Below are 12,555 nucleotides of genomic sequence, written 5' to 3'. Positions count from 1 at the left end.
ACCAGCAGGAATAAGAAAAAAGTAAATTGAAAGAATTGAAGTGCATTGTTTTTTTTTCTTATGATTTTATTAATGTGCACAACAATTTGAAAGCCTTAATATTTTCTGAGATCAAAACTGCATAGAAATAGTATTGCTGTATATACATACACTCATTATAAAGTACAAAAAGTGAGTAGCAAATAGATGAACAAGTATCAAAAGGAATCTAATTTAATAAAGCAAAACATAAACATTCAAAGAGTGGATGTGCTTTTATTTGTTTGTGGGAGGAGTGAACATGATCAGGTCACGTTCACACATTGATGGTCTCACTCTCTCCTTCTGCTCTGGGGTGAACAGCAACAGATTGTCTGACATCTGAAACACAAGGTTATGGACAAATTAAAAATTAAAATGCTGACAACTCTCTAATTGTGTGATAGAGTAGTGGTTCCCACAGTCATGGAAAACATAAAATGGTGCTTTCCAGGGTTGAAAATCAATTTATAAAAATCTTTAGGATTAAAGATTTTATTAATACAAATTAAGTCAAACATTTCTGTACTAAACATTGTTTTACTAGTTGCACATCTATAAAATATTTTATTGGATCAAAAATTGGATCAAAAATCCAAATTGTGTGAATTTCCATAACTGAAAAACTGTGGGAACCCTATTGAAAGACAGTTAATAAAGGAAAGATGTAAATCCACCTGACTGGTCCCGGGTGTGAACACCAATCTGGGAAGAACTGAGACAGGAGTGCAAGAGAGAAGTGAGTGCCCACGTGCCCCCCAACAAACCATATAATGTGAGCATTAACAACATTATGATGTGATATGAGGGACATAAACTACCTGTAGGTGTTGCCAAGACATCAAGAGGACGCTCCTCTGCCGGAGTCACAGGACTCTCCATCTCAGCATCCTCCACCCCAAGGGAAAACCTCTCTGCTGCAAGACCCGGAGACATGCTGTCTCTCACTGATGGCTGCAGGTAACGCTCAAAGTCCAAACCAGTAGCATCCTGGGAAAAAATACATCAGAACATGATCCATAAACTCTCAAGTAAAAGAAAAAAACCCTCTCCTGACTAATAGTAGGATTTAGAGGCTAGAGGTAAAGACAGTTTGGAGGATGGATTTTTTTTTTTTGCACTCTGTCATTAATAACCTTTTTATTTTTGGCAAGTTACATTAACAGCTATATAGTGTAGCTTTATTGTTGGCCGATAGTGATAAGCTGACAAAATTCTATAATGTTACAGTCAAAGCCAATAACCAATAAATAGCCGATATTAAAATTCTATACTATTTTGTCTAAATAAATTTAAAATAACTATAATTTTGTGATGCCTAAATTCATTTGTAGCATTTAAAATGATTAAGTTCAGTTTTTAATGTGTACAGTATGAAAAAAGGGATATTTATTTTGAGATTTGCTAAAGGATACATTTAACAGTGTTATTAAATTTGTATTAATTATTTATATATTATTATTATTATTATTATTATTAATGACAGCAAAAAGTAATCAATATAAATAAATAAATAAATATCTAATATAAATGGATACCAATTATATATATACACATGTACACAAACACCAATATTGTGCATTTCTAGTTGGATTTGGTAGATAAATCACCTCAGCATCTTGAATTCCAGTCATTTCAACATCTGTGTGAAGCTCTCTGGTAGGGGAGCTGTATAAACAGTGGAAAGAGTATAAAAGATTATGAATTATGCCATATTTAGTGGCTCATATGTAACAAATTAGATGGCCTAATATTAACAAAGCACACCATACCTATTACAGGCTGAAATGACCTCATTACTGAGAGCTGCAGAAATGCTGAGATCTTTGGTTGGTGTGGAGGGCATCAGGACAGGGGAAGCAGGTGTTTCTGCTTCTGAGGAAGAGGTGCAAGATGAGCACTGGGCAAGACTATCTAAACCAGCATCTGCTCCAGTTGGGGCAGGCAAACTCGCTTCAGAGACCATGTCCTCTTGTGGTTCCTCTTGGGAGGAAGGACTGAGCATAGACTCTGGAATGCATTCCTCAAGCTGAGGTTCCGAAGAATCTGCGAGATGCTCGGACTCTTGACTGGACAAGTCTCGTGATTGGTCTACTGGACTTTTTTCTGCTGCATTACTGATCTCTGGTTGGATGTGTGAGGTACAGGTGGAGCTTAAATCATGAGGTTGGCTGTTACAGCAGGACTCTGTGTCTGGCGAAACATGTGTGGTTTGGTTGTGGTCAGGGCTGATCTGAGGAGCTCTGGGAGACTGTGGAGGCGTGGAAACAGGCAATACATCGAGGTGGTTTCGAGGAGGTGTGGCAAACACGCAGGGTAGAGGGGAGGCACGAGAGACTGCATTAGATCTGCTCTGCTTGCCTGGAGTGCTGAACTTAGAAGCACAGGGGGAAGAAACTGTACTGATTCGACAAGATCGTCTGACAGCACCTGAAAAGAAGAAAATGATACAGATTAAAACACAAAGACAAAAAAAAAAAAAAAAAAAGGATAGTGTAGTTAAAAAACTCAAAAAGAACAATTTCTAGACTAAGGAATATATTTTTTCTCCCTTTGAATATTATTTAAATTATAAAAATACTAAAGAAATATACACAAAAGAAATATTAGTATTGTACTATAAAACAATTATTAGGGGTGCACGATTCAGAAAATGTCACGATTCGATATCGATTTTTAGGCTCAAGATTCGATTCAAAATCGATTTTCGATTCAAAAACGATTCTCGATTCAAAAAAACGATTCACAGTATGTAAATGTTAGGGGTGGGAATCTTTAGCCACCTCACGATCCGATCCAATTCCAGAATGATTCTTTATCTATGATTCTTTATTAAGCTGCATTCACGCACGGATCTCTTTTGAAATATAAGAAGTAAAGTGGTTTGTCCTGTCTGTGTTTACGTTAATTTTGCACAAGTATATTAAACCACTTCTACACAAACAAAGCGCGCGTGTCAGCATTTGAAATTGAAAGCAGCCTTCTGTTAGTCAGGTTCATATTTTAAATATACAAGTCCACTGCATTCCAAACCACATAAATGAGAGCATTTGTAAGGAAAATACCGAAAGGCGAGACAGCACGCTTCAAGTGTAACGTAACATCAAACAAAGCGCGCGTCTCTCACAGCGCATCCTGTGCAATGAAGCCTGTGAATGTCCTTGTAATTCGCTTCAACCTTTCCGAACTTATGAAAGATTATTTTACGGAAAGTTTGATTGGTGTATGTATGTGTGTGAGGAATTGGAAGAAAGCAGATTACGGGTGTTTCTAAAGCAAACTCAGCGTCATCGCATATCTGGTTAAAAACTAAGCTCAGAATCGTTGGAGAGAGAATCGCGATGCATCGATGGATCGATTTTTTCTCCCACCCCTAACAATTATTATTGTTATTTTTATTTTACAGAACAGTAAAATTACAATACTAATATTTATTGCCTTCGTAACTGCTTTATTTATATAGCACTTTATGCAGTACAGATTGTTCCAAAGCAGCTTTACAGTGATAAGCAGGAAAATGATTCAATGACAAACAGAATTCAATTCTGCTGTAAAGCAGCTCTAAAAAGACAACAGTGTCATTATTCAGCTGAGGCCAGTTTAGTGGGAATTTAGGGTATTTAAGCCAGACCTTCTCAGCCTTTGGGGAGGAAGGGGGTTAAGATGAGGTTGCGTTTGTGCTGTTTAAAGCAAATTTACTTTGTTCTTTGCTAGAAAAAGTGTGTGCTGAGTAAAGCGTTTGTAAATATTATTATTATTATTTTTCTTCATTCGTATTCACAGACTTGTAATTTACACCCCAATTTTTGATATTTGATTAATAAAATTCACTCTCTTTGGATTATCCTGGTTTAAGCCTAAACCTTCCTATCACCTCCCTTGGTCCCTAACGGCATACGTTACGACAGTTATGATATCAAATTTTTTGATACCATTGAAATTTCATAATTCCTGTTACTTTTCAATATCACAAAAAAATTATAATATCCAAAAAAAAAAAAAAAAAAAGTTCAGTCTTACCTAATGGTTTCACTGGGCTTTCCACCTGGAAGAAGCCTCCATGGAACACCACAGTCTGTGTGGCGGCAGGGGCCGCAGGAACAGAATCTGCATCGTCCTGGATGTTGTGTGACGTCTCAGAAGCTTTCTGTTCAGCCTGCTTGGCTCTCATGGCAGCCTTCACAGCAGCCAGTCGACTCTTCACTGCAGCGCTGGCACCTGCACCTGCTCCGGCCTTCCCTCCTACAGCAGGAGGCTTCTGTAGCAGAAAAGGACGGGATATGAGAATTACACGCTTCACATTTGAAATGCAAGATTATTAAAGGATGGTGCTGATAACGTGGTTTACTTTGGCCACTCTTTTTCTGACGACAGGCCTGTCTTCCTCTTTCCAATCCCTTGCTTCTGCTTCTTTCAAGGAATTAAACTTCTTGTTAACATCTTCTACCTTTAAAAAAACAAAAAAACAAAAAAAAAAACAACAACATTAAACAAGGGTTGGACGTCATTTGAGCATTTTTAAAAGGGAACATCAACCCACCTGAAAGTACACCATGTCCCAGAAGCCCTGCAAGTCAGTGCAGGTTGTTATTTTCTCTCCGCGCCCCAATTCGCAGTCATCCACTAGCCCACTGAACTGGCCAAAGCGCTCTTTCATCAACAGTCTGGCCTGGCCCACAGCCGTGCGCATCCGGTCTTGCACTACACGGACAGGGAGAAATATACTTACTTCATATAACTGTATACTTGTCTGGAGGAAACACTGTATCTCTCCATTTAATTTTTTAAAATAAATCATTACTATTGGTCACCCTTTATGTCTGTCTGTGGGTTTTACAAATCTAACCAATAAAAAATATTAAAAAGAGCTTGTGACTATATCTTGTATCTGCATTAGATAATCAAACTGTCATTAAAACCTCATAACTCCACACGCCTCTATAGTGAATGAAGTGGAGTACACATTTGGACCGTCTGCTTGTTTGCAGTGCAAGGGTAAGTAAGAACTGTTTTTTTGAATAAGTACAGTGTTATCTTTACTCAAGAATCACAACATTTATAAAGGCTAATGTCTTGTGTATTTTAGGACCAGAGAAGAGGGTCTCAGTCTAGCATTTGTTGTTGAGTCATAGCCAATACTGTCTTAAATAGCCTCTGCATAGCACTTCATCTTTAATAACATGGGATTTTGGTCAAATGACAAAAAACTGAGCGCCCACATAGCTACAGTAAAGTTGATGAAAACGTAATATGATGCACTGCGGCCGTTCTAATGACTGACAACGCATGTTTAACAGGCACTGGTCAAAAACCTTGTAACTACATTTGAGCTTGATTTTGGTAAAATGTTAATAATATAATGGTATATGCAAGTGTCTGAACACATAAAAAGCCACATCAGCTTTGACAACAGCATTTAATTATTTTATAGTGTTTTTTTCCCCCTGAAAAGCAGCATTTTTGGAGATACGAGGTTTCCATCCAACAGAGACGATGATAAACATCAAATATGTTCTAATTAGTTTTGATTGTGTCATTTTAACTAGAAAAATTAATCCTTGCTGGAAAGCTTGCATCAAACCTAGTTAGAATACCGTGTTAGACTTTGGTATTTAATTCAAAGTTGTCTTACTCTCCTCCGGGATAGATGTATCATCAAATCTTGACTCCCACAGCTTAGAAAGTCCAGTCAAATGCTCAGTCTCACTGGCCATCACTGACCTATTGAAACAGAGAAACAACATACACTTAATATTTAGCATTAAATATTTTGAATATTCCGATCCCAATCTGACTTCTGACCCGTACTGCTGCCTGAATCATAATCATACACTGTTCTAGTGTTGTCAAAAGACCCGGTACTTCGGTACTAAAAAAATGTAAACGTCACGGTACCAAGTTTTCTTAAGTACCGGTGGTACCGAGGACCCGTTCAAACCCGGTTCCTTGATGCGCATGCATGCACTGAGCGCGTGCAGTTGCGCGTCCTCTTTATTAGATGGAAAGCTTGTAAAGATTAGTTCCATATAAATTAACGGATAATTTGTTGTTTTGTCGTTAGTGAAAATCAATATTGACCTTGTATTTGAAAAAGGATCCTCATATAAAAACAATAGGCCTACTAAAATTCAGAGTAAGTTCGTTCGCATTCGGAGATCGACTATTTTTGAAACGGTGCGAACTGCGCTCTCCATGATGACGAGGAAGTATCAGCAAAGAATTTATCGATTTCTAGCACTTTGGTACCGAAATTGGTACCGAGAACCGTGGATTTTCACTGGTATCGGTACCGAATACTGAAATTTTGGTACCGTGACAACATTCTCCATTCTGTCACCTGATGGAGTTTGGGTTCCTTGACACTGTCACATCTGGCTTGCTAAATTGGGGACACTTATTATTCTTAATATTTGATCTGCCTGCTTTGACAACATTGTATGAGAACTGAACAGGACAATGACATCACTGTTTTCTCTAGAGCTGCTGTATCAATAATTTAACTAAGGGTAAGTTTACACAACAACGATGTGTTAAATGTTAAGTTTAAGACATTAAAAGTGTGTTTATGCACATGTATACCTGTGCTGAATATTGTTTAAGATCGCAAGACTGTTTACCAAAAGGAAAAAGTGCATCGCAGATAAACATTGACAATATAACATCACTTTACCGTTTTAAAAAAACTGCTTTGTGAGCATTAGTGGAACTGAAGGTTTTAGAATAAACAAGTGATCGTTGTCATGCGGTGAATCCGGCCAATCGTGGAACAGGAGGACACTTTGATGCCATGCGTCACAGTCACATGGCATCAGAGCGGTCTCAAGTCGGACAAATTTTTTAACCGGCATTAGCATTCTAAACGCGTAATAAGCATATGCATGCCGTCACCGTTTTCAGATTCACATTTTTGAAGGCAGATGATAACGGTATCGTTTTCAAAACGGTGTGTAAATGAACAGCCAGAACACAAAACAAGTTTCATGTTTTCAGTTGAACACAGTGTCGTGTAAACGGCCCCTAAAATGAATTAATTACAGAAATGGCCCATGGTTGCAGAAAGCTGTGTATAAATGGAGACTAATGCATAACTAAAACACTACAACATACCAACGAGTCAGTTCTATTACTGACAGAGATCTGCCTCACCTGAAATAGGCAACATCATGCTGAGGCTCCAAGGGGGCCAAAGGAGCGGACGGAGCTGCCGAGGTGGACGGCTGAGGGGAGGATGGGACAGGAGGGGGAGAGGACACTGAGGGAGGGGTGGTGGGAAGATCTGGTGAAAGGGTTGACAGAGGTGGTGGAGAGGATGAGAATGAAGAAGTAAGGTGAACAGGTTTTGGGGGAGAGGGGAAGGTGGGCTCCTTGCTGGCTTCAGACAGAAAGCTATAAAAGAGAAATATGATAGTATTATTTCGGACCAGCTTATATGATAAAGCTTAGAGGCATCACACATTCTGTTTATTAGAATCGAATTCAAAAGGTACCTCGGTGAGAGGAAGGCACTGGCTGATTGGGGAGAGAGGGGCGCAGGCTCGAAGGAACTCAGACCAACAGGAGGCTGGAACACGAATCCCTGAGGAGCAAATGAGGGGGGAGCAGCTTTGGGTTCCTCTTCCTCTTTTTCAGGAACCAGAGAATTAACTGCAGTGTCCTTTTTCTCAGCAGGCTAAAAATATCCAAGCATAAAATATAATTCCCAATTTTCTGAAAAATTTCAAAACCAAAAAGATAGATATGACAGATCAACTCACCTTATTTTCAATAGCTGTCTTCGTGTTGCCTGTGTAAGATTATGAGATCTACTGATTAACGACACCTATACAAACATACTGTAGTTCTGGACTGATGCAACATTATTTCCATCTGAGCAACGTGGCAGTATAAAACAATATATAATATCAGAAAACATGCCAGTAGAAAATAACCGTAGGCTCATTACCCTGCATGGCTTTCTCTCTGCCAGAAGAGGGCGCTGCAGGACATTTAACAGTTGATCTCGTTTTCGTAGCCCTTGAATCTAAATCACACAAAGTGGCTTAAATTACACACATGTAACACAACTAGAGCATAATAAAGGTCACAGAGACTAAGCTTTTGGAAAAGCCCAAGATTTAAAATGTTAAAATAAAACTCACCAGCAGCAACTGGTTTAACCACAGCTGCCGGTGTTGTTTTAGCAGCTGATCGTGTGGTTGGAGCTCTCATAGATGGTTCAACTGTAAAATAAATGATAATTGTCTGCATCTGCATTTTTATTTGAAAGAATTTACTTTTATTCAGCAATGACACATTTAATTGATAAAAACAGACATTAAAGACTATAATGTGACAAAACAACAAAAATGTCTGTTTAAATCAATGAATTTCCACAAAAATATTAAGCAGCAAATCTGTTTAAGCAGTTTTTTGAGCACCAAATCAGCATATTAGAATGATTTCTGAAGGATCAATCTGAAGATTTATTTTTTTACATTTTTAAAATAGAAAATTATTTTTAATTGTAATAACATTTCAAAATATAACTGTTTTTATTGTATTTCTGTATAAACAGCCTGGGTGAGTATGAGACTTTAAAATTATTCTTTTCATCTTATCGTTTTGACCCTCAAACCTTTTTGAGCAGTGGTGTACATATGAAAATGTTAACATACTATATCCTCCACTTGCGTCTTTTGCGCATTCCTAAATTTAAGTGAGTGGTTTTACCTGTAGCTGCTCTGGTTTTGATGGAAGTCAGAGCTTTGCAGTTGTTCTTGGTTGGAGCTCTGGTGGTCGATACAGTCTCAACTGTAGAAACACAATAACAGTCTTCAATAACAGCATGAAGGCGTCACAGTTCGCTTCAAGACAAACAGTAGTGAAACCATTTCAGTTTGATCAAATAGAATGATTTGCATTTGGTAATATAAAAAACAGAGAAATTGAACAAGCAGGACAAACCTTTCTTTGGAACAGTACGTCTTTCAACTGCAGGCTGTAATAACAACAGCAGAAGTAGATAATATAAAACAAAAATGACGTGATTTCAAACTGTGACTACAGAAATCCAAAGGTAAAAGTTGCACCACGTACTTACTTAGGCAAGAGAACATAAAACTGCCGTTCAAAAATGTGAGGTTGATATGTTTTTGAAAGAAGTCTCTTATGCTTACCATGGCTGCAATTATTTAATCAAAAATACAGTAAAAACAGTAATATTGTGAAATTTAAACCAAGGGTATTCTATTTTAATACATTTTAAAATAGAATGAATTCCTGTAATTTTAAGCAATTTTTCAGCATTACTCCAGTCTTCAGTTTGCAGCAAGACTATTATGTTTGTTTACCAATGACAGGGGAAATTTGTTTGAAAACTCACATTATTTTTGTCATTTAATTTTGATTACATGCTTGCATACCTTTTGATTCTGCATCATTGAGCGGGTCACTCGTGTGGACTGGTTAGTTTCTGCGATCTGTCATGAATCATGATGGGAAATTAATGGTGCGTTCAGGTCCTTCTGGGAAGTTTGTATTTACGAGTTGAGAATTCATGTTTATGGCGTCTTGTTTGTTCAAATCACTTTCGTCAGAGCAAGATGGTGGTGTACCTTCTCTTAATTAACTACACAAAAATACAGCAAGGCTTTTAAACTTTACTTCTAAAAAATGAAGAACAAAGACTGCATCAGGTGTGTAATTTTAATGTTATTTATTATTATTTTATAACGTTATGTTTTATGAAGCCACTGTAAACTATCACTACATATATTGTTATATTACAATGCTATTATATTTTGTTCAGTCAATTAGCTTATTTTGTTGTAAATAAAAAAGTACTATAAAATATTTACGACTTTGTGGTGGCGTTCACTTTATGTTCAATCAACTCGTAAATACAATCTTTTCGACATGACTTGAAAGATTATAGTCTGAGACTGACTTTTCAAACTGATATTCCCATCACTCACCTTGCCTCTGCCTGGTGCAGCAGTGTTGGAAGGCAGATACCCGAGCGGCTGAGGCTTATACAGGCCGACCTTAAACACGCCTTTCTTTTCTTTCTCCCGCTTTTCCTTCTCTTTCTGCAACAACTTGTTTTCTTTGTAGCGAGAGAGCATCTTCTTCCTCTCCTCAGCAGCAGCATTTGCAACTGTTAAGAACAATTGTAACTACTTCAAAACAAGGCCATGCCAACACAAAATCAAACAACAAAACTAACTACGATATTAACCATTAGCTGTCTTTGTTTTGGCTGCTTGATCTTGGGTGGCCGTGATGCTGGATGCATCCATTGAGAGCTCGATCTCCGACAGCTGGTCGAGGTGCCTGCGCAGATTTTGGATCTTCACTCGGTTCTCTTTCTGAGATTGAGACCGACGTCTGGACATCTTAAGCCGGATCATAGACACACTGCTGTCCCGCTTGTACAGGTGAGCGAAGCGGGAGTCCATCCTACAAGAGTTTTCACAACAAGAACAGTCAATTAAGTTACCGAAAGCAGTGGTTCTCTATTGGTGGGTCCAAAACTTGTTTGCAGTGGCCGGTTGCATAAACCACTTAGACCAGTCTTACAAGTTAGTCATTCATTTTTTTCCTTTAAAACTGGCTATAGCCTAACTTTAAGCAAGTTACTTAAACAGGCGTATTGTCTAATTTGACAAACTGCTAGTAGCTAGTTGGTTAGACTTAACATACTAGTGACTGTGTTTATAATGGTCTAAACTGGTCTCAGGTCTGTTTTTAGAGCAAATGCAGAAAAGTACATGTAAATAATACCGTATAATCATATGATTTTTGCTAAATAGTTACGACAGTTTAAGAATATAGAGATTTATCAAATTTTACAAGTGAGATTAAACGCTTTCATATCTTTGTTGTTGACATCAAAGGCAGCGTTTCTAATCAGACTCTTTAATAACTTATTTTTTTGCTGACCTGGTAACGTTATCAAAAACACGGATGATGTCAATGTAACATTTAGTGTTTTTTGTATATACTTCATTTATTCTATATTATATGTCTATGTTATATATATATATATATATTATAACGTTATGCCATTTTCATTCTCAGAGCATCCTGTTTGTTCTAAGTAAAAACAAAACAAATACAACCATAGTCAAGCAAATACATGTTTATTTCTTATAGGCAAGATGTCATTTGTAAAAAGTAAATTCCGAACCAAATCTTTATATTCACATTTAAAATATAAAATTCAAATGATCTTTCCTGAAGCAACGCAGCAACAACACATGATCACAGTTTTGCTCACTATACAAACCTCACGTTTAGCATGTTTGGAAGTCGTACGCAATGACAAACTAAGTTTAATTATAAACTGACAGAAATAACAGCTATTTCTTACCTTTATATTAAAGTGGATTTACTGGAGGCAAGAACGTTTAATCCGGAGACTAAATAATTCGCAATATCTTTTCAGTAAATAAACGTTTAACTGTCCTAGGTGTACGACTTGCAAGATGGCGGGCAGGCCAAGTTTGAAACTGAAATACAGCTCTTCTGATTGGTTGCTCCCCAACACAGAAACCTCCGTTGATTGGTCAAATTTAGATGACGAGTTATGCGCCTCCCATTCGCAAATCCTGTCAACTGATCTAAGTTTACACTATGGTTTACACATTTACGCATGCAGAATCTGCAAAATGTTCATTTTTTGAACAAAATAAAAGGGGATCATACGAAATGCTGAATAAGATATTTTCATAGACTGTAAAAAATAGGATATTTTACATAAAAGATTACTTCTTTTTTTACATATAGTCCACAAGACAAAAAAAGATGAATTTATAAAAATGGCCCCATTCAAAAGTTTACATACCCTTGATTCTTATTAATGTGGGATGATCCACAACTGTTTTTTTTTTTCTTTGTTTGTCCTGAGCACCCCCTGGCTTTTAATCTGCTTTTAATGCATCATCTTGCATAATGCATCAGTGAATGTGTTCACCTTTTGTAACAGTAGTGTCTGAGTCCCTCTTATTGTCCTCGGTGTGAAAAGATGGATCTCAAAATCATACAGTCACAGCTGGAAAGTGTTCAGATATGTAAAAGATGCTGGAAAACTGAAGAATTTGCAGGACCTGAAGGATTTTTCTGAAGAACATTGGGCAGTTTAACTGCTCAGGTCAAACAAGGGACAGCTATCAAAAAAAAAATTGTGGATCATCCAGGTAATGACACATATTAATAAGAATCAAGGGTATGTATGAAAATGGTAATTTTTTTAAAATCCAGCTTCTTCTTCTTCTTTTTTTTTTTTTGTCTTTTTTTTTTTGTCTTGTGGACTGCAAACATCTATGTAAAATATCTTATTCAGGACAGTACTAAATAAAAAGTAACATGCATTTTGTATGATCCCTCTTATTTAGTCTAAATAATTACATTTTTTAAGGTGCATGTAAACTTTTGAGCACGACGGTATGATGGAGTCACTCTGTACATGATGTTATTACTTTAATTCATCAGCTGTCAAGGACATTTCAAAGGCGATTTTCTTTTGGCACTACTACAGATGATTAATCCATTACATTC

The 12,555-nt window shown here is 37.2% G+C and overlaps 1 protein-coding gene across 1 annotated transcript; it reads right to left on the bottom strand.

Annotated features, from left to right (window-relative positions):
- Positions 1 to 239: 239 nt before the first annotated feature.
- Positions 240 to 11,500, bottom strand: dlgap5 (discs, large homolog-associated protein 5). The gene is made up of 20 exons (XM_084134293.1): positions 11,369 to 11,500; positions 10,235 to 10,455; positions 9,972 to 10,153; positions 9,420 to 9,476; positions 8,962 to 8,995; positions 8,728 to 8,808; positions 8,157 to 8,237; positions 7,961 to 8,038; positions 7,773 to 7,801; positions 7,506 to 7,687; positions 7,165 to 7,404; positions 5,651 to 5,739; positions 4,559 to 4,719; positions 4,367 to 4,465; positions 4,039 to 4,276; positions 1,791 to 2,448; positions 1,629 to 1,686; positions 840 to 1,008; positions 696 to 733; positions 240 to 360 (listed from the first exon to the last, which is right to left on the bottom strand). The coding sequence occupies exons 2-20, from the start codon at positions 10,452 to 10,454 to the stop codon at positions 256 to 258; spliced, it is 2,799 nt and encodes a 932-aa protein (XP_083990419.1). The 5' UTR covers position 10,455; positions 11,369 to 11,500; the 3' UTR covers positions 240 to 255.
- Positions 11,501 to 12,555: the final 1,055 nt, after the last annotated feature.

The sequence above is a fragment of the Abramis brama genome (genome assembly GCF_963993115.1).
Source record: "Abramis brama genome assembly, chromosome: 14".
In the NCBI taxonomy this organism is placed as follows: domain Eukaryota; kingdom Metazoa; phylum Chordata; class Actinopteri; order Cypriniformes; family Leuciscidae; genus Abramis; species Abramis brama.
The sequence above is the reverse complement of the archived record's forward strand: the minus strand, read 5'-3'. Positions and strand labels throughout refer to the sequence as shown.